Source organism: Musca vetustissima, unplaced genomic scaffold, assembly GCF_032173495.1.
Source record: "Musca vetustissima isolate MV318-11 ecotype Yass unplaced genomic scaffold, APGP_CSIRO_Mvet_v1 utg20906, whole genome shotgun sequence".
Lineage (NCBI taxonomy): Eukaryota > Metazoa > Arthropoda > Insecta > Diptera > Muscidae > Musca > Musca vetustissima.
In genome coordinates this window covers 10,091-32,312 of record NW_026886902.1, presented here as the reverse complement: position 1 = coordinate 32,312, position 22,222 = coordinate 10,091, and the positions used below count along the sequence as shown (strand labels likewise).

The 22,222-nt window shown below is 34.0% G+C and overlaps 2 protein-coding genes across 2 annotated transcripts; both read left to right on the top strand.

Annotated features, from left to right (window-relative positions):
- Nucleotides 1-2,871: 2,871 nt before the first annotated feature.
- On the top strand, nucleotides 2,872-3,523 carry LOC133334379 (lectin subunit alpha-like). The gene is made up of 3 exons (XM_061542675.1): nucleotides 2,872-2,994; nucleotides 3,108-3,219; nucleotides 3,282-3,523. The coding sequence occupies exons 1-3, from the start codon at nucleotides 2,872-2,874 to the stop codon at nucleotides 3,521-3,523; spliced, it is 477 nt and encodes a 158-aa protein (XP_061398659.1).
- Nucleotides 3,524-4,634: 1,111 nt separating this feature from the next.
- LOC133334381 (C-type lectin domain family 4 member F-like) lies at nucleotides 4,635-9,185 on the top strand. The gene is made up of 4 exons (XM_061542678.1): nucleotides 4,635-4,750; nucleotides 4,868-5,399; nucleotides 8,768-8,879; nucleotides 8,944-9,185. The coding sequence occupies exons 1-4, from the start codon at nucleotides 4,635-4,637 to the stop codon at nucleotides 9,183-9,185; spliced, it is 1,002 nt and encodes a 333-aa protein (XP_061398662.1).
- The last annotated feature ends 13,037 nt before the right edge of the window (nucleotides 9,186-22,222 follow it).

Below are 22,222 nucleotides of genomic sequence, written 5' to 3'. Positions count from 1 at the left end.
AACACATAGAAATCTACATTAGGAGGAGGTATTTTATACATATCTTGCTGTAAAATGCGACTAGAACTTTCAAAAAGTTATTTTCACATCTACTCCGAAGTCGGAATCGAGTTAGAAACTTGAGTTGAAGTTTTAGTCATTCTCAACGTTGTAGTCAATCTTGGAACAATTACCTATATTTATACATACTTCATATAAATTTTCAACAATATACATAAAATCATTGCCAACCAACAACATTTCACCAATTTCTCTATCCATGCATCTATATTTTTTCTGCATGGATACTTTTTGACTGACATTACCAAATTTGTTTCAAATAAATAAAATACGTTGCTAGACAAGAATATTTTCTTCAATATTTGTTTTTTGCACTTTTTCTCGAAAATGTTCTTTGGACAAAACAGAAAACAAAAACAACAACATCAAATTTAAATTAATTTAACAATCTAAAGTCCATGGTAATTGAAATAAAGTGTGTGTGATGGCAAATGTCTAGACTAATAAAAAGAATGTTAAAAAAAAAGTTTTTGAAATGAACAACATTTATAAATTTAAATGAACTTTGTTAAAAAATATAAATATTGTACTTATTCTAAAGAGACACTTAAATGGGTTTGTTTTCTTCAATTTGTTTGGAGTGTGTTTTAGTAAAGACTTATATACAACAAAGTGTAGGATGTATAAGTAATTTCTTAATACACAAATACCAGTTTTATTAGATAAATTTTATTTCTCTATGTTTAGGTTTGTTGAAGGATTATTATTTTTTATATAAGATATAGTCTAATATAATCCATTTAGTAAAGGATCAATGTCGGACGGGCAGACTATATAATATCCTAAATATTGAAAAATACTGAAAAATTTAATATAAACCGAAACAATTTTAAAAATTTATCTCAAAATAAGCACAATATAATGGTGTCGGATATAATTAGCTATAATATAAATATTAGGTTGAGAAAAAAGAAATCCATTATTTTTATATGAACTATTGCACCGTTTTATTGCCATTTTAAGGGTAACTTCATAATGCCCCTCTCATACCAGCCCTGCTTTCTATTTGCAAAAAAAAAAAAACTCTAGTAGTCGATTTTCACAATCCTCTCTAGATACCAATTTTTTATAATTAAAGAAATTTTCAATGCAAGAAAAAGATGATAACACATTGGTGGATGCATTTGGTTTGGTGGATGCTTTAAAACTTCCCAACCAAGCTCCTGAAGTTTCCGGCGATACAGTGTAGATGTGTGTGGCCTAGCATTGTCCTGGTGGAACACGACACCTCTCCTGTTGGTCACTTATGGCCGTTTGTGGTCAATTGCTATCTTCAAACGGTCCAGTTGTTGACATCAGAGATCAAAATTTAGCGTTTGGCCATATGGAAGCAACTCATAGTCAATAATACCCTTCAAGTCCCACCAAATGCATAGCAGAACCTTCCTGGCAGTTAGTTCTGGTTTGGCCACCGTTTGAGGTGCTTCACCGCTCTTTGACCACAATTGTATTCGCTCAGGGTTATCGTATGTGATTCATTTCTTATCTCCAGTCACCATCCGTTTCAGAAATGGGTCTACCTCATACAGTTTGGCCAAGGTTTCGCAGATGGAAATTCGATTCGTCCTATTTTTTCTGTTAATTGTTGTGGCACCCAAACTCCGAGCTTCTTTTTGAATCCAGCTTTGGGTAAATGTTTTAAAACATTTCTATGGTCGATTTTTAGCTCCTGGGCGATGTTACGACTGCTAACATGCCGGTCAACTTCGATCATTTCTCCGATTTTATCGATATTTTCGACGAAAAAATAATGGATTTCTTTGTCCCCAACCTAATATTTCACATGCGAAATTGATTTCGGATATAAACTATATATATTCCGAAAGCCCATGGACTGACCTTTCAGGTTTTGTAATTTCAGGACAGCGGGCCTAATGCCTGTCTTATATAAATTACAAGATATAATGTTAAATTGTACAATTTGAAATTGATTTCGGATAAAAAACAATATATATTCTGAAAGCCCATCGAGTGACTTTTCAATCGTGGATATTCGCTTAGTCCCAGGATTTGGAATTTTCGTACAGTGGGCCTAACAGTTGGACCATATCAATTACCAGAAAATTTAAAATTTAATAAAGGCAACAAGGTTTCAACACCTGAAATTGATTTCGGATATAAACTATATACATTCTGAAAGCCCATGTACTGTCCTTTCAATCATGGGTATTCGCATAGTCCTAGGTTTTGGAGTTTCGGGACAGGGGGCTTAATAGTTGGACCATATTAATTAACAGAAAATTTAAAATTTAGAGAAAGTCGAAAAATTTTAAATATCCGAAATTTATTTCGGATATAAACTATATATATACATATATACATATATATATATATATATATGTATATTCTTAAAGTCCATGGAGTGAGTTTTCAATCGTGGGTATTCGGATTTGAATTTTTTGTACATTGGGCCTAACACTTGGACCATGTCAATTTATGTTTTATTGCATACAATCCTATTTATTTTTATTAATTTCGAATAAAAATTTAACAGAGCTATGTAAATGGGTTAACCTTTAACATTTTTTTCTTCGCGCTCATTTTGTTTTTTGTATATGCCCCTAGTTTTTTAATGTTGTTGCCTTGCTTGTTAACTAATATCTTACAAGATAACAGAATCCAGATTTATTAAAATTATATTAACCGTGTGAAATGTTATCACATTTTATTAGTGTTTTGTTCAAAAGGGTTTATTACGTGTATGTTTATTCAAAATATAGTAAAAAGATAGATGCAAAACATTTTTATTTAAATATCGGTCATTCTCCTGAAAATTAGTTCAGTTTTCTTTGTAAACGCAACACAAACAGAATGCAAGTCGTTACTGTTCTTACGTTCTGTGTAGTAGCAGTATTTTTGCAAACAGCTCAGGCTGTTCCAACGTTGCAACGTGGATTTCAGGGTGGTGAATTTTATCTTGAAGTTGATCAAAAGGTGGTATTAAAAGAGTCATAAAATCCCCTTTCGAATTTCATTGATTTTTTATTTGTTTTATATTTTTCACATTTTCCATTTTAACTAATTTCTAATTCCCCCTCCTTTCGTAGTATAATTGGTTTGAAGCATCACACGAATGTGCTCGAAAAGGTTTGCGACTCGTTGAAGTCCGTGACGCCACCAAGAACAAAGAATTATTGACTGCACTGGAATCTTACATAGGTATCGTGAAGAATTTGCAGATTTGTAATAAATTTATTAGAGACCGTACTTTTTTGGTTTAGGCAATCCTAAGGACTTTTGGATAGGAGCTAACGATGAATACAATACGGCCAAAGATCTAAATCGCCCATTCTACTGGTCATCTGGTCAGCGTGTAACATTCACTAACTGGGCAAAAGGCGAACCGAACAATGCTGGTAGTAACGAACACTGTGTACATGTATGGTCTCTACGAGACGGTTTCCAATGGAATGATAAGGCTTGTACCACTAAATACGGATTTATTTGTGAAAAGCCTGTATAAAATTAAATTACCAAAATCCTTTTTTTCCCCACATTGTTAAAAAATTAAATGAATATAATATTATAAAATTTAAATAAATTAATATTTCGGCATACAACTAATTCCTTTGGACAATTCAAATCACTATCGTTATTTCAACAGACAGGCAGATATGGCTACATCGATATAGAATTTTACTCTGATCAGCTCTATATGTTCATCCAAAATTCAAATTGTAACAAATTGAGTACACATTAGTACGAATTTCCAAAACGTTAAACAAAGCCCAACCCTACACCCCAACAATGAACCATAACGTCAAATTTCAAGATTCCAGATCAGCTAAAGGAACAACGTCGGATGGGCCGACTATATAATACCCTAAATATTTAAAAAATACTGAAGAACAAATACTTAAGAACGATACTAAAGAACATAATCGAAACAATTTTAAAAAGTGTCTCAGAACAAGCACAATATTATGGTTTCGGATATAATTAGCCATTATATAAATATATCACAGGTGTATTTTGTATATACCCTACTGATCACGTAGCGAACATGGGTTTCGTATAATAAAGATAGTGAATGTCTTGCTGTGGGTCTCTTGTGTAGAAGAGAAAATATTTAGTTAAACAGGGATCTATTTTTGTCTACAGTCCACTTGAGATATGAGATTATTTTGGTTGAATGTTTTGTACACAAGAATATGATAGGAGTTTTCTATTGCCTCATGTGGTATGTTTGGGTGAGATTACGGGGAGTAATCTTCACTACAGACTGATAAGCATGTGTAGCGTGCTTGCCACATGTGAGATAAATAATTGTGTGTGTCCACTCCATGTGTTATGGCAGATGCACTCTCTCTCTCTTTTTTACACATTAGTCTAAGATAGGTTAAGTCATATTGTAATATTTAGTTCTTAAGAAACACTTTTTATATTAATAAATTATTGTATAAATACACAGCAAATATGTAAGACGTGATATCACTCCGCGGACAATATCCGCGCCATCAAGATCAGATCCCTCGTTTTTCATTGGTCCCTCGAGTCGGATCAAGATATGCTGAAGAATTTACGTTAACAGTCAAGGAAATTCTGTCAGCTTGGTGAAAAGTTGGAAAAATAAAATGCTGAGTCAAACGGCAAGGGAGAATGCGGTGAAGGCGACACATGATTTCCGTAGCAGAGAAGAAGAAGGAGATGCAGTGGAAGTACGAGGCAGTACATTGCAAGCCCTCAGAATGCCGAGTCAAAAAGAGACTGCGAAGAGAAGCTTCAATTCTGAAGCTAGGCACAGCCTCGACACCGACCCTGGAGCTGGAGATAAACAATCTTCTAAATAATATTAACATGTTTGCAGAGAATATCGATCGACTAGATACGACATATATGACTTTATAGAAAGTCTAGTGAGGGACGCACCCGATGAAGTAAAAGACGATCCGGTGGTGCGAGATAGGTGGATGGAGATATTGGAGAAAAAATCCAATATGGCAGAAGGTTTTAGGTCATTCCAAGAACAAATTGGCAGCCGTCAAAGAGCATTGGAGGAGAAAAGCAGTGACGTGGCGGAGTTACGGGCAAGGAATAAAGAGCTAGAAGTTGCTCTAAAAAGATCGGAAGACGCCAATGGTTGCCTTAAAGAAAGAGCACAGGCAAGTTATAAAAAAGCAAGAGATACATACATTGAATTGTACTTTCAAGATCTCAAGCTTAAATGTGAATTGGTTGCGGCTGCAGAGAAAGCCCAGGCAGCAGAAAAATCCTGGGAAGAAGAGAAAAGGAATCTTTTGAAAAAACTTGATCTTTCGGCAAAGAACCGTCGATCAGCAGAGACAGAACGTTACCAGTTGGCCATACGAATGGTTGCCAATAACAATAAGGAACGGAAAGTAAGTATTATTCCATTTGTTTACAGTAATATTCCATTGGCACAGGAAATAGCTCCAGTCGAGTTGGCCATGGATAAAGGCTGTATGATAAAGAAGTCTGAAAATGCGATCTGTAAGTTGAAAGTGGAAACCACGATTGGTAAGCAGAAAAGGCCAATAAGACGAAGAAAGCGATCAAAGATGTGGATGTGCCGCCCTGGAAGATAAAGAAGACGGTCAACCGTAGCGAGCACTAGCCGGTGGCTGGAAGATGTGGCCGGTAGGAAGATGAAGCCGGCGGAAAATAGCGATGAACCCACAAAAAATGTGATAGTGGTGATAAGCAGGAAGCGCTAGTTACGGATGTTCCGGTCAGGAAGATTATCGATATAAATCTTTTACACATTAGTCTAAGATAGGTTAAGTCATATTGTAATATTTAGTTCTTAAGAAACACTTTTTATCTATACTAATAAAAGAGTAAAGTGATTGACTGACTGACTGATTTAACGATTCATCAACGCCCAGACGAAACGGCTGAAGCTAGAATCTTGAAATTTTGGGTGAGGGTCACTCTTGGCCCAAATGTGACAGATAAGGCTGGGTTTTTGGAAATGCGTACTAGAAGGGTACGAAAAGTACTAAAAAGTACTAAATATGATATCATTTGTATTTGAAACAATGAAATTTGGAGTTAGGATCATTTTAGGGGTGTAGGATTGGGGTCAGGACTCAGTTTAGGACATTATTACTAATGGGTACTAAATGGTACTAAATTTGGTACAATTTGAATTTTAGGTGAACCAATTGAGCTAGAATCATAAAATTTGGAGTCAGGATCACTGTCGAGGTGTAAGATTGAAATATGTAGGAAGTTTTAAAATTTTGTACTAATGTGTACTAAATTTGGTACAACTTGAATTGTGGGTGAACCGATACAGTTGGAATCCTGAAATTTAGATTTTGGAGCACTGTGGGGGTGTTGGTTTGGGTTAAGTTGGAAGTTTTTGAAATTCGTACTAAATGGTACTAAATTTGGTACAATTTGAATTTTAGGTGAACCAATAGAGCTAGAATCATGAAATTTTGAGTCAGGATCATTGTTGAGTTGTAAGATTGAGAAATGTAGGAAGTTTTAAAATTTTGTACTAATGTGTACTAAATTTGGTACAATTTAAATTGTGGGTGAACCGATGGAGTTGGAATCCTCAAACTTGGATTTAGGATCACTGTGGGGGTGTTGGTTTGAGTTAAGTACGAAGTTTTGGAAATTCGTACAACTGTGTACTAAATTTGGTACAATTTGAATTATGGGTGAACCGATAGAGTTCGAATCCTGAAATTTTGATTTTGGAGCACTGTGGGGGTGTTGCTTTGGGTTAAGTTTGAAGTTTTTGAAATTCGTACTAAGTGGTACTGAATTTGGTACAATTTGAATTTTAGGCGAACCAATAGAGCTAGAATCATGAAATTTGGAGTCAGGATCATTGTTGAGGTGTAAGATTGAGATATGCAGAAATTTCTGCTAATGTGTACTAAATTTTGCACAATTTAAGTTGTGGCTGAAGCGATAGAGTTGGAATCCTGAAATTTTGAATTGGGATCGCTGTGGAGGTGTAGGATTGGGGTATGTAGGAAGGTTTGAAAATTGGTACTACTATGTACTAAATTTAGTACAATTTGATTTGTGGGTGAACAGATCGAGTTGAAATCCTGAAATTTTGATTTAGGAACACTGGGGTGGTGTAAGATTTGGGGTATGCAGGAAGATTTGGAAATTGGTACTACTATGTACTAAATTTAGTACAATTTGAATTATGGGTGAACCGGTAGAGTGGGAATCCTAAAACTTTAATTTAGGATCAGTGTGGGGGTGTAGGATTGGGATATGTGGGAAGTTTGGAAATTCGTACTACTGTGTAATAAATTTGGTACAATTTGAATTGCGAGTGAACCGATAGAGTTGGAATCCTGAAATTTGGATTTAGGATTAGTGTGGGGGTAGGATTGGGGTATGTAGAATGTTTTGGAAATTGGTGCTACTATGTACTAAAATTTGGTACAACTTGAATTGTGAGTGAACCGATAGAGTTGGAATCCTGAAATTTGGATTTAGGATCGACGTGGGGGTGAAGGTTTGGGTTAAGTATGACGTTTTGATAATTCGTACTGCTGTGAACTAAATTTGGTACAATTTGAATTGTAAGTGAAGCGATAGAGTTGGAATCCTGAAATTTGGATTTAGGACCACTGTGCAGGTGTAGGATTGGGGTATGTAGGAAGTCTAGGAAATTGGTACTAATGTGTACTAAATTTAGTACAATTTGAATTGTGAGTGAACCGATAGGGTTGGAATCCGGAAACTTTGATATATGATCACTGTGGAGATCTAAGGTTGGGTTTAAGTAGGAAGTTTTGGAAATTCGTACTTATGATTGTTAAAGTAGGTAGTTATGGAAATTTATATTAACGTGTATTAATTTGGATTGGTGAAGCTAATTAAGCTAATTGTCGGTATTGGGTTATTGTTTTTCAAAATAATTATTACAAGAGTTAAAAGGGTAAAAAGATTACACCAAATATAGCGTAGTGGTAGATTTCTGTTGCGGTGAGAATTGGTGTGTAGGGTTGAGATATAGAGGTAGTTTTGGAAAACGTACTATAAGAGAACATATGTACTAAATGGTTCTTAAATTTCAATAATGGTCGGTATTGGGTTTTAAATACTTCCCACATTCGCTAACGAAGTAGCGGGTATATGCTAGTTATATTAATAAATTAGTGTGTAAATGCACAGCAAATAAGTAAGACGTGCTATCACTCGGCGGTCAATATCCGCGTCATCATGATCAGATCCCTCGTTTTTCACCTAGTTTTTGAATGTTGTTGCCGTGCTTGTTAGTTAATACCATTGAGAATATAACAGAAGCTAGTTTTTTAAATTAGACATGGAAACTGTTATCACATTTTATAAGTGTTTTGTTTAAAAGGGTTTAATACGTGTATGCCTTTTTAAAATATAGTAAAAAGTTTGATGCAAAAATAGTTCAGTTTTCTTTGTAAACGCAACGCAAACAGAATGCAAGTCGTTACTGTTCTTACGTTCTGCTTAGTGACAGTACTTTTGCAAAAAGCACAGGCTGTTCCACGATTGCAACGTGGATTTCAGGGTGGTGAATTTTACCTTGAAGTTGATCAAAAGGTGATATTGAAAGGAGCATAAAATCACATTTCGCAAATAAACGGGGAAAGGATATTTTTTAATTGAACACTACTTAACTACAATTTTTCATTAAATTCATTCAATTTTATATTTTTCACATTTTCCATTTGAACGAATTTAAAAATATTTATTTTTAATTAATTTATAATTTCCCCTCCCTTTGTAGTATAATTGGTTTGAAGCATCACACGAATGTGCTCGACAAGGTTTGAGACTCGTTGAAGTCCGTGACGCCGCCAAGAACAAAGAATTATTGACTACACTGGAATCTTACATCGGTATCGTGAAGAATTTGCTGATTTTTAATAAAATATTTTGAGACAATATTTTTTGTTTGTTTAGGTAACCCCAAGAACTTTTGGATAGGTGCTAACGATGAATACAATACAGACAAAGATCTAAATCGTCCATTCTACTGGTCATCTGGTCAGTGTGTAATATTCAGTAATTGGGCAAAAGGCGAACCGAACAATTCTGGTAGTAACGAACACTGTGTACATTTATGGACTTTACAACGCGGTTCCCAATGGAATGATAGGGCCTGTACCACTAAATACGGATTTATTTGTGAGAAGCCTGTATAAAATTCAATTAACAAAATCCTTTTCTTCTTCCCACATTGTTAAAAAAATGAAAGTAATATAATAATATAAAAATTGAAATAAATACATATTTCGGCATACAACTAATTCCTTTGGACAATTCAAATCGCTATCGTTATTTCAACAGACAGGCAGATATGGATACATCGATATAGAATTTTATTCTGATTAAGAATATATACAGGGTGAAAAAAACTGTAACCAACTTCAGACTGCTGTAATTTCTTAGCCACTCCGACAACTGTAAAAATTATTCCAGTGACAGTGTTTACAAGCGTACAAAGCATTTTGGCGGGATTTTTGAAGAAAAGAGTTATTCGTGATTGAATTCAAGCGTGATAGTGTGATTTCTTTGCATTTGGCTGGAAAACCACAAGTGGCTATAGTTAGAGCACTCCAATATTTAAATGTGAATAAATCTTTTGTGTCTCGTACTATCGCTCGTTACCGTGATACTGGTATCGTAGCCCGACGTCAAGGAAGTGGACGGAAGAAAACAACAACATCAGCAAAAATTGTTCGAAAAGTGGCTCGTGAGCTGAACATTTCAATATTCCATTCGGCAAATATTGAAAAATGAGATCAGGGTAAAGCTATTGAAATTCCAAAAAGTGCAAGAACTTACACCGCAAGAGAAAGAAAATAGACTCAAACGAGCTAAAGAGTTGCTTCGCTTGGCCGAAAGTGGTGAACTGCCGAATTTGGTTTTCTCCGATGAAAAAACATTCGTTGTCCAGCATGCCATGCTGAGTATGTGGGCCGCCATAACAGCGATGGTCGTTCTCCGTTTGTATTAATCGACCGTGGCATTACAATAAATGCCGATTATTATAGTGAAAATATTCTGGAGGGTGTATTAAAGCCTTGGGTGCGCAAACATTTTCGCCGCAGACTTTTAACATTCCAACAGGACTCAGCACCATCGCACTCAGCACGCGCCACCCATGAATGGTTGCAAAATGAGGTTCCTCGCTTCATTTTCAGCGCACAATGGCCACCAAAAACTCCGGATACCAATCCGTTGGACTATTTTGTCTGCAGCTTTTTGGGAAAGCAAAGTTGGCAGTAAAAAATACCAAAGTGTTGATCACCTCAAACAAGCGCTTTGCCGGGAATGGGCCCAAATACCACAGAGCAACATTCGGGCAGCGTGTGACGGTTTCATTGGCGTTTTGAAGGTCATAAAACGTGCCAAAGTTGACCAATTCGAATAAATATAAACTTATTCTAAAATTTCATCTTATTTTCGACATTTTTGCTGGCGATTTGGCAACGCCTTAATATAGAAACAGGTGTTCAAATTGAAGTTTCCAAAACACTTATAAATTTTCTGTTTATACCACGCTTTTTGTGCTAGGCTAAGAACTTCCCAGGCTCCCCTCGTACTGACACAAACATACTACCAAACATTTACGACAACACTTTTGTAAAAATATTGAATTTGGTGGACGCAAAATACACCGTCGTCCGTCGTCTATAACATAAATATTAAATCGCATTAAATTTGTTTATCGAAATAATATTTCATGTTATGATAGCTAACAATATTTCCTATTTCCATTGCAATGGTATGGCATGTCCGTCGGCCCTCAAATCGTTATACCGACATCCCAATATTGTGTCCAGTTTGTTTGATTGTGGCGTGTATAATTTTTAAATACATTTGTGGTTAGACTCTATCAAAAATCAATAAAATTCAAATTCAAGCAAATAACGCAGATGGAGACAGACAGACAGGCACAGAGAAAGAGAGTGGAAAACAGAAAAATTGATGTATAGAGAGAGAGCGAAAAAAAGTAAAAATATTTTGTAATTTAAATAGTTTTGTGGTGCAAAAATAGTTGAGGTTTTCATTTAACACATCAATGAATTTGATCAATTTGTAGGCAGCATTCGTTTCAGATGAACAGATATTTAAATGGCAATTTATGTATAAATTGTATGTGAAATATTTTTATGTGTAGGTGGACATTTGTATGTGTGTATGATTCATTTACACATGCAAATCAGTGTAAATTATGACATTTATCAAAATTACTGCGGTTATAGGGGTTATTTGTACAACTGCCATATATTTGAAATATTAAATAAATGGTTAAATATGTGATGTGGTGAAAAATGATATACACAATCCGATATATTTTTCATAGTGTTAAACAAAATACAGTTTCAATGGAATGGGTTGGGTCACATATTTTATTACATTTACACAGATAAAATGAAGAACCCTATAACATATGAATCTAATTATTGGATTGGTTAGTGAAATGTGAAGCGTCTACTTTATTAGGAAGTGATGTCGGATATGAAATACGAAGCAAGCCTTCCATCACTATTTTGTCTCACCAATCACGTTGGTTTCAGTAAACACGGTTCATGGCATTTGAGGCGTATGAAGTTGTAGAACTTCATAGTGTTCTGCAGATTCTGAATATTTAATTAATTTGCAGTAAATGGGTGCCACAACAATGAAGAGGAAAAAATTGGATGGATCGAATTTCCATCTGCAAAGCCTTGGCCAAACGGAATGTGATATACCCATTTCTTAAACGGATGGTGACTGGAGTTGAGAAATGGATCACATACGATAACCCTGTGCGAAATCGATCGTGGTCAAAAGGGCGGTGAAGCATCTCAAACGGTGTCCAAACCAGGACTAACGGCCAGCAAGGTTCTGCTATGCATTTGGTGGGATTGGAAGGGGATTATTTATTATGAGTTGCCTCCATATGACCAAAAGCTAAATTTTGATCTTTACTGTCAACAACTGGACCGATTTTATCGTCGAAAGTTGACCGGCATGTTAGCAGTCTTAACATCGCCCAGGAGTTAAAAATTGACCATTAAACTGTTTAAAACCATTTACACAAAGCTGGATTCAAAAAGTAGCTCGATGTTTGGGTGCCACACCAATTAACAGGAAAAAATAGCATGGATCGAATTTCCATCTGCGAAGCCTTGGCCAAACGGAATGTGATATACCCATTTCTTAAACGGATGGTGACTGGAGATAAGAAATGGGTCACATACGATGACCCTGTGCGAAAACGATGGTGGTCAAAGAGCTTTGAAACACCTGTGGTGAAACGGTGGCCAAACCACGACTATTGGTCAGGAAGGTTCTCCAATGCATTTGATGGGTCTGGAAGGGGATTATTTATTATGAGTTGCTTCCATATGACCAAACGCCTAATTTTGATCTCTACTGTTAACAACTGGACCGTTTGAACATAGCGATTGACCAGAATCGGCCAGAATTGGCCAACAGGAGAGGTGTCGTGTTCAACCAGGACAACGCTAGGCCACACACATCTGCAGTGACTCGCCAGAAACTTGGGGAGATCCGCCATACAGTCCGGCACCAATCGATTATAATCTTTTTCTTGCATTGCAAAATTTCTCTAATGAAAAAAATGGAATCTAGGGAGGATTGTGAAAATAGGCTACTAGATTTTTTTTTTTTTTTTTGCAAATAGAGAGCAGTATTTCTATGAGAGAGCCATTATGAAGTTACCTTTAAAATAACAACAAATAATACAACAACACGGTGCATATTTGGCCCAAATCGTAAATTCCGAAGCATGTTAAATAAAGTCCTATAGTTCATAAAACAATACTGGATTTATTTTTCCCCAACCTAATATGTTAGATTCATGGTCCGACATATGCCCCTTATATAAAGACCGAATGTTTTTATGTATTTTTTAAAATCCCTCCCACATATCCAAAAAATAGTTGTTAAGTAGTATTTTGAATTAAAAAAGAACAACATACCTCCTGGAACCTAATAAAATTTTTCCTAATAAAAAATTTCCTAGCAATCAGCACTACATTTCCGCCCTCTAGTGTGGTTCTGAAAATTTTAATCAGAATAGGTACCCCTGTATATATCTATGTATATCTCCCACATCCGAGTACATATATCAGCATAATTGGTATTAATTTAAAATATACATAGGCAAGTCATGCTTATTTTTGGGCTAAAATCCCGTCCACCGTTAAAATTTCGTGATGTTCGGGTCATAATTGTAGCCTCTAGAGCGACCAGAAAATCAGATAAAATAAAGTATTAGGTCCATTTGAAACCTTAATAATTAACGAATCATTTGGTGTCTTCTTTGGCCAGAACCGGTCCTATATGCATAATTGTGTGGCAATTTGTCCTAGTCGAATCGAATATGTGAACAAATTCGAAAGTATGAAATATACCGACATTTATTAGTTCACATTATCGAGAATTAAATGAATGGGATGTTCTCATTATCGACAGTTCACTGCATATATATGGAAGCTACATTATTAATAAAAATCCAAAATTAGTGTAAATCGGACAAATATTAGAAGTTTGGCACACCATTTACCTAAATTCGGACGAAGATATATATCTAAATATGAAGTGAATTTAACGAAACTTAACACACATCATTTTAGATTTAATTCAGTACGCCAAAATATGCGAAATTCCGTGGAAATCGAAAGGTATATAGAGACAGGGACGTACGCAGAATGAAATGAATTTTTTTCACAGTAAATTTATGTTCGCAAAAGCGATTTTTTTCATTTTGACTCCTCCCGAAATGTAATCCTGTATACGTTGCTGTATAGAGACATTGGTGAACGATTTACTTTAAATCAGACGAAAATATATATAGAAGCTATATCTAAATTTGAACCGATTTTCACGAAACTTAACACATTTCATTCTAGATTTAGTTTAATACGCTATGCCAAATTTCGTGTAAATTGAAACATGTATAGGGACTTTGATGTACCATTTACATTAAATCGGAGGAAAATATATATGGGAGCTATATCTAAATCTGATTTGTCCCAATTTCAATAGGATTCGTCCTTGGGCCAAATAAATGAGCTCTACCAAATTTCATCCAATTCGGGTCATAAATGATTACAATGCTGGCTTACAATGTAATATAGACAGACAGACGTACATGCATAAATCGCCTCAGAAAGTGATTATATCATATTTCCATTTGCCTGTTACAACCCTATGCATAAAGACATAATACCCTGTACCACAGTGTGGTGAAGGGTATACAAATTGTATGAGGTTTTAAAGCAAAACGTGTTCAATGGTGCATTTTCTTCCCTACCTATTATAAAGCTATAGCCCCAACTTATTTTAGCACCGGACCTTTTCAAAGCTTTGGCAGGATTACACGCAGTATTTTTATATTTAACATTTAAGGGAACCCCCCCCCCCATTCTTGGGGTCAAAATTTTTGTTGATATAATTCGAATCTACACTGATTAAATAATGTCTCTACAAAATTTTAAGTGAAAATCTCAAGAACTCTTGAAGATATAGCCGATTTATTGTGTCAGCATCATGTGACGGCTGAAGGGCTTCTCAAACTTTAAACGCGTTTTTCTCTAAACATTTTTTTGCGAATGGCGGGCACGATAACTCAAAAACTAATAATCCAATCGGTTCCAAATTTTGCAACGTTTCTCTGTGAGTGTATAGCTCTCGTATGAACTAGGATGAAGCCAATCGGTGAAGATCTTCCTTATTTTTTAACTTAGTTTTTGGTAAAAAATCGGCGATTTTCCACAAATATTTTTTCAAAGGGCCACCATTTTGTTAATTTTAGAGCGAAGTCAATAATCCTAGTTCATACGAGAGCCAGACATGTACTCTTTCTAACACCGTTGGAATTTTCGGATTCCGGTGTTCCAGTGAGGAGTTATCATGCCTGCCATCAAAAATAAGGACTTTTCTTTAATTACAAAAAAGAACAACAAAACAATAACAACAATTTTTTGTAAATTATTTTTCTTCTCGTTTAAATCTTCAAATATATATGTGCAAAGTTACAAACATTAACAAGCATTGGTATTAATTTACCAGCCCATTGAAAATCTTGAAAAAATAAAATCGAGAATGAGGGGGTTCCATTAAATCGGAGGAAAATATATATGGGAGGTATATCTAAATCTGATTTGTCCCAATTTTAATAGGGTTCGTCCTTGGGCCAAATAAATGAGCTGTACCAAATTTCATCCAATTCGGGTCATAAATTTTTATAAATCTGGTGTACAATTTAACATGGACAGACAGACGGACGTACATGCATAAATCGCCACAGAAAGTGATTCTATGCATATTTCCTTTTGCCTGTTACAACCATATGCATATAGACGTAATACAATGAACCCCAGTGTGGTGTAAGAGGCTTTCAAGCAAAATTTTTCAATGGTGCACCCTCTTCCCTACCTATTATAAAGCTATAGCCCCAACTTATTTTAGCACCGGACCTTTTCAAAGCTTTGGCAGGATTACATGCATTATTTTTGTATTTGAAATTTAATTAAGTTTATAACAGGGACCGTAACGGTTATAACTTATATCAAATCAGGTAAAAAATAACTGTTATTATGTGACCTAAATAAAAAAAATCCACTTTAATTAATTATTTTTTAACGGAAAAAAAACGTTGATTTTTAACTGTTAAAAATGATTTTTATTTTTTCCGTCAAAAATAAAAGTCTTTTTGGGATTTTTATTTTTTCCGTCAAAAATAAAAGTATTTTTGGGACTTATATTTTTTCCGTCAAAAATAACAGTCTTTTTGGGACTTTTATTTTTTCCGTCAAAAATAAAAGTCTTTTTGGGACTTTTAATTTTCCGTCAAAAATAAAAGTCTTTTTGTGATTTTTATTTTTTCCGTCAGAAAATAAAAGTCTTTTTACGTAAATAAACATATAGAGTTTGGTACCAGTTATATAACCTTTGACCTAATAGTCAGGGGAATGATTCTTTAATTTATATTCATGATTTGGTACACTAGACTATTTTTTAAAAATTTATAACAAATATTGTGTACCTTTGATCTTGATTACTTATGTGTACACTTATTGTAATAAGGACAGAGATTTATAAATTGTAATTTTATAACTGATTACAAGTTGTATAAACTTCTTTACATAAAAAGAGTTTTATTTCCTGACGGAAAAAATAAAAATCCCAAAAAGACTTTTATTTTTGACGGAAAAAATAAAAGTCCCAAAAAGACTGTTATTTTTGACGGAAAAAATAAAAGTCCCAAAAAGACTTTTATTTTTGACGGAAAAAATAAAAATCATTTTTAACAGTTAAAAATCAACGTTTATTTTTTCCGTTAAAAAATAATCCTTAACATGGGAACTGAGAGTGTTTTCTCAAGATCACTCAATATCCTCAATGGGCTCCTCAGTACGAATCTATTGGTATATGACACTATTAGTGTCCCATGTCTCTAACATGAAGATTTTTTTGTTCGCATTTTAAAAAATAACTGTTATTTTCGGTCCCTGGTTTATAATGCTATTAAACACATCATTTTAGAAGTATACACTGGAGACACGTTTGTTCGAAACGTTTCTTCTATTCGAGTCTTGTAGAATATTTTAGGTTTACATTGTCATAAATAGTTATTAATAATTATGTGGCAGAAATATAAAAAAAAAACAAATTATTATGTTACAGAATCAAATAATTTGTAATCAAAATTTTTCTTATCAAACCCAATATAACTACCTCTTCATCCTTTGTTAGCATTCTATTAGGGTTTTTTCATATATATTAAAAGCATTCATACATAAAATTACTTGACGCCATTATACATATAGTAAATATCACCATTGTATTTCTCACAATCATAAAAACTATGGTATGCCGCTATGTTTGTTGATTTATACATCGCTGGTTGATTGATGTCTAGAATATATTTTTTTACTGGTAAATCGACCACATAAATACAAACATTACCATTACCGCACAATAATCAATAACCAAACTGGTCAACATCAATTCCGTGGTCCATGAATACACACACGCATGCACGCACACAATATCTCATGGAAATAATTTATAATTGACAATGATACGAGTTTGGTTAGTAGATTTATTTGTGAATACGAATGTATGGTATGTAAAAAGTGAGCCATTTGACAGGTCAATAGTTGAGGATATGAATTATTTTTACACTTTGCTATGGATTGAAGATATGCTTGTGCGTATGACAAAAATCGGAAACTACGTTCTAAGTGTATATGAGAGACGTTTATAAAAAATATTCAACTATGTTGAGATGGTATTTGAAGTTTCTGTGGTCCAAAATTTAGTAATCGTCATATCTCGACTAGTTGAATCGATCGGGACATGCATGCCTATTATAATTTGTAATCACAGTATAGTTCGCAGTTATGGACAAATTGTCACGACATTTTACATTGTAATGATCTGTTAATATTTAGAGTGAAATAAACCAAGAAAACTAGTTCTGTGCGTTTTTCTGGTCGCTTTAGAGGTTACAATTATCAAACCAAACGTTAAGAAATTTTACTTGGAGAATAATTGACCAATATCTAGCCGGTCAAATGAACCCATGCCATTATGTGAATAGTGATCAATTAACCTAAATTTGGTAAAGAAGTTCATGTTTCATATCGTCATAATTGGTCATTTCTTTCAACAGCATATATCCGATATTACATAAACAGCTGGCCGTTACAAATTTTTTCTCGTTTAATCTCGCAAAATGTAATAATCTTACAACAAGAGCTTGTGCCGATTTCTTCATATCAAAGAAGTTTCAGATTAAATCGGTTATTAAATTCGCCTCAAATTTAATTTAAAAGTTTATAAAATATAGACCTTTGTGGGGGATGTAAAAGAAGGAGTGAACAAATGGGTCCCATCTTCGGACTTGATCTAGGCTTGGTAGTGATAACAGGATGTGCAAAGTTTGGTTCAAATCGGGCATTTATTTGCCTAATATTTAAAAATAAATCTATAAATCCCCCTTCGTGGGAGCAACCAAAAAGAGTGGTCCAATGAGTCCTATCATCGGACTTAATCTAGGCTTCGTAATTATAATAGGTTGTGAAAAGTTTGGTTCAAATCGGACATTCTTTTCACCTAATTTTGATTTTATAAGAATTGAAAATGTTGAACGTTTATGGAGGTGGTACTAGAAAAAAACAATGATGTCCCATGTTCGACCTGATCTAGGCTTGGTGAAAATAGTAGGTTGTTCAAATCGGACATTATATTCGTCTGATATTGGATTTACAGGTATTGAAAATTTTGACCATTTGTTGGGGTACCTCCAATGGATCTCATCTTCGGACGTGAACTAGGCTAAGCAAAGATAAGAACTTATGGAAAGTTTAATTCAAATCGAACATTTCTTTCACCTAATATTGAAATTATAAATATTGAAAATATTGACCCTTTATGGGGGTGGTACCAATAGTAATGGACCAATAGGTCTTATCTTCGAACTTGATTTAGGCTTGGTAAATATTAAAGATTGTACAAAGTTTGGTTCAAATCGGATAGAGTATTCCCCTGATATCATAAAATATTTTTTTGCACAATTTTAACCATTTGGTGAGAGAGGTACCAGAAAGAGTGTACCGATATTACCTATTTTCGAACTTAGACTAGGCTTGGAAAAAATATTACGATGTGCAAAGTTTGGGCGGACATTTGTAAATCGATTCGAAGCTGTCTGAAACTGTTTTGGTCCAAAGAAACATGGGGGTCTAAATCCAATATTTCGATGATACATATTTTCGGCATATTAAAGTGTATATACACTAAAACGAAAGATATATAGGACTTGTATATGATAGCTATGTCAGTTCATGAATATTTTCTGCTGCTAAGGTGAGAAAAAGTTGATTAAACCTTTTTAAGATTTATATGACAGAATTGTTTGTCAATTTTTTCCGAATACCAAAAATTCAGTCCCATCGTTTAGATAATACGGCTAAAACCCGAAAACCGGTAGATCCCATTATATGAGGGTTATGTTAAAACATGTATATCAAAATATATTTCTCACCTTCGAAAGACTCAGACTGCTGAATTGCAGCCACTTGGATTGGAAATGCGGCAGGGTACAGATGCATGGGGACTATATAGACCGATATTGAAGTTTTTCCTCGGAGGTGTTTATCATCCACCAAAAATTCGAAATGCCAACATACAGCCATTTCAGTTGGATCATTGATCATTATACCCTACACAATTATCCTGTAAGTGTATTATAGCTTTTTTATTCAGGTTTTCTAGTCTCTATAGAGAACATAATTATAAGCCGAACATCAAAAATTTTACAAGGTGAATGGCATCTTATCTACTATTGATCGGTTAGTTTTTAAAGGGTCAAAAGATCCAAGACATTTGTGTGTAAAATAGGAACATATGAATCTTATGATTGAAATAATCGGCCAAGAGACTGCACATATCGCAAAATATTGTCCAGACTCGAAATAGGGATCCGCAGAATGTTAGCTATGGTATTATATAGTCGGCCAAATCCGACTATACTCCTCCGCTCAGTTGTTTTAAAATATAAATATTTCAGTCAGCAAAACACCATTTCGCTTGGAAAATGCGGTCAAAACCTTCTAAGTATTGAAAATGAGGATATGCCTTTATATTATGGGGGCTATACCCAAACGTGGACAGATATATACCATTTGCAAAATTGCATAGGTCTAATTTAAATATCGATATAAATGTTAATTATGATAAAGGCTATATACTCTATGGGGAAGACTAACTACTCTGGAGAAATTTGAAAATTGAACACGAAATGACGAATCATTTGGAGCTCACTATGGGCCAGATCTCCCAATAAAAATTGACAAAAAATATCTTCTGACATTGCTTGGCACAATGTTCTGTTTTGTATGAGTTTTGCGAAATTTTGATACATGTCACTATGTTATATGAAATTTTTCAAATATAAATTTATAAATTTTTGACTTTGACCTTATGTCATCCATAAATCGTACAATGAAATTTTTACTGGATGATTTCATGTTAATATTTTGACACATGTTATAACATTGACATTTTTCAAATATAAATTTATAGGTCAATTTTTAGTTCCATTCAGTTCAATAGTTTATTGGTACCTTATGTCATCCATAAAAACGTGACCCCTCGACAATGAAATAATCGATATTTTCAATATATTACTGGTAATTCTTCTGTAATTGTGAAGTCTAATCATTTTGAAAAATATTGTTTCTACATGATTTGTGCAAATATATAATATATTTTTCCTCGTATGTGTGTACACCTTTGATACCTAGACTTTACTTGTCACATTTAAAAAACTATTGTACTTCTCACAACAATAAAATCGTACAACAATTGGTTTGCATATTATCCGCTATCTAGGAAAATTCCAACTACAACCAGTATTTTTTTTTCATTTCGCCTCATACATTTTTTAATCATCTACGGAACATTTATATGCTTTTTTATTTTCATCCTTCCTCAAAAAAAAAAAAAAAAAAAAAAAAATTCCCCACACTGCAAAGTTGAAAGAGTAACAAATAACAAAGCGAAACATAATCTAAATTTAATTGAAAACTAATTACAACAACTGTTGTTTACAGTGTAATTAGTAAAATGTGGTCGGAAGGCCCATAATAGTCTTAGTGCGTTTGGTTTTTGCTTTTTTGTACTGAGGCCTATATTAAATGCTTTTGTGTAAACATACACACACACATACACACGCATACGGACGTCCATAGTACTTGAATGTACATACTACATATTTAAATATATGTGGTGGTCTTGCAACTATGGTTACACAAAATGGCAAAATATTTTGTAATATGTATTTTGATTTATGTCCCAATAATAATAACAACAGCAACAACAAACAGAATTGACATCAATAATAACAACAACAACAACAAATAATAATCAAAACATTGATGACACTGTGCATCAAAACGTGTAAAATAAGGCTTTGTCTGTGGTCAAATATAATAGCTGCAACGAAGCTGTCACTGTTGTGTTATGGTCATTAAATGTATGTATGTATGCATTTTCATATGATACGTTGTATGCAAATGACACAATGACACACAAACGTTATGAGATATTTCGCGGTATATTGAAGAAAATTTAAGAAATTTGTCTTGCAACGTATCTAAGAAAATGCTTGAAATATGTCAATGCCGCCTTGATAAATGTTTTCATAATTAGTGAAAACAAACATCAAACTTGGTTTTTAATAAATAATTGCAATGTTGAAAATTTAGTAGTATAAAATGTAGCTCTCATTGTAAAAGTGTGTCTTGAAATTTTTTTAGCACAATAGTCGAACGTTTTTGCAAAATAGTCGAACACATTGTTTTTCTCGAATATAAAGAAGTCATGTGGTTTTCTTGTTTTCTTTAACAAAAATATACGTTTTAGCTGTAATTACAATCGGCGATTTTTAATTTTTATTCATTTTTGAAGCCGATAATTATTTTTAAATAAAAATATTCAATGTCGGGTAATGTGGACCACTATAAAAAAGTGCGACTTTTTCATGAGGACGAGTTGAAAAAAAGGGTGCATTTTATATACGAGGTGGTATTTTATCCTCTGAAAACTCGATATGCGAAATTAAAGGTGCTTCGATTGGATAATGAAGCAAGGACCTTCAAAATACCGCAAATGGGGCGGTACCCTTAAATGGGGGCTATTCCAAACATAAACGCATATATTTTTGCATTCATCGTTACCCAAGAGTGCAATAAATTGAAATTTATCACAACCAATCCACAACCTAACTTTAACTTACTGATTCTCATTACCGACACATACTGGTCCACATTACCCGCCAAGTTATTTTTATTCGCAGTTTAGAGTTTTCTGCAATATAATGCAATAACATTTTTATAGAAAAATATATATAATGTTCGACCTGGAATATATTTAGCCAACAAATCTACTATCTTGTGAAAACAATTTGTTTTTATTTTTTACCGTTGTTACGCCCACAATATCAAAAAGAGAAAATGGTAGTCCACATTACCCGAAGTTACTCTAGCATGGAGTTATGTTAAAAATGTTCTGTAAATAAGCTGTTTACTGTTGTTTACTGCTGTAATGGGACTGGGAAGGATATACCCTACAACTACCCGATATTTAAGTAGAAAGGGAAACCTCAAAATATCAAACTACAGAAAAAAATAATTCGTATATTATGTGAATA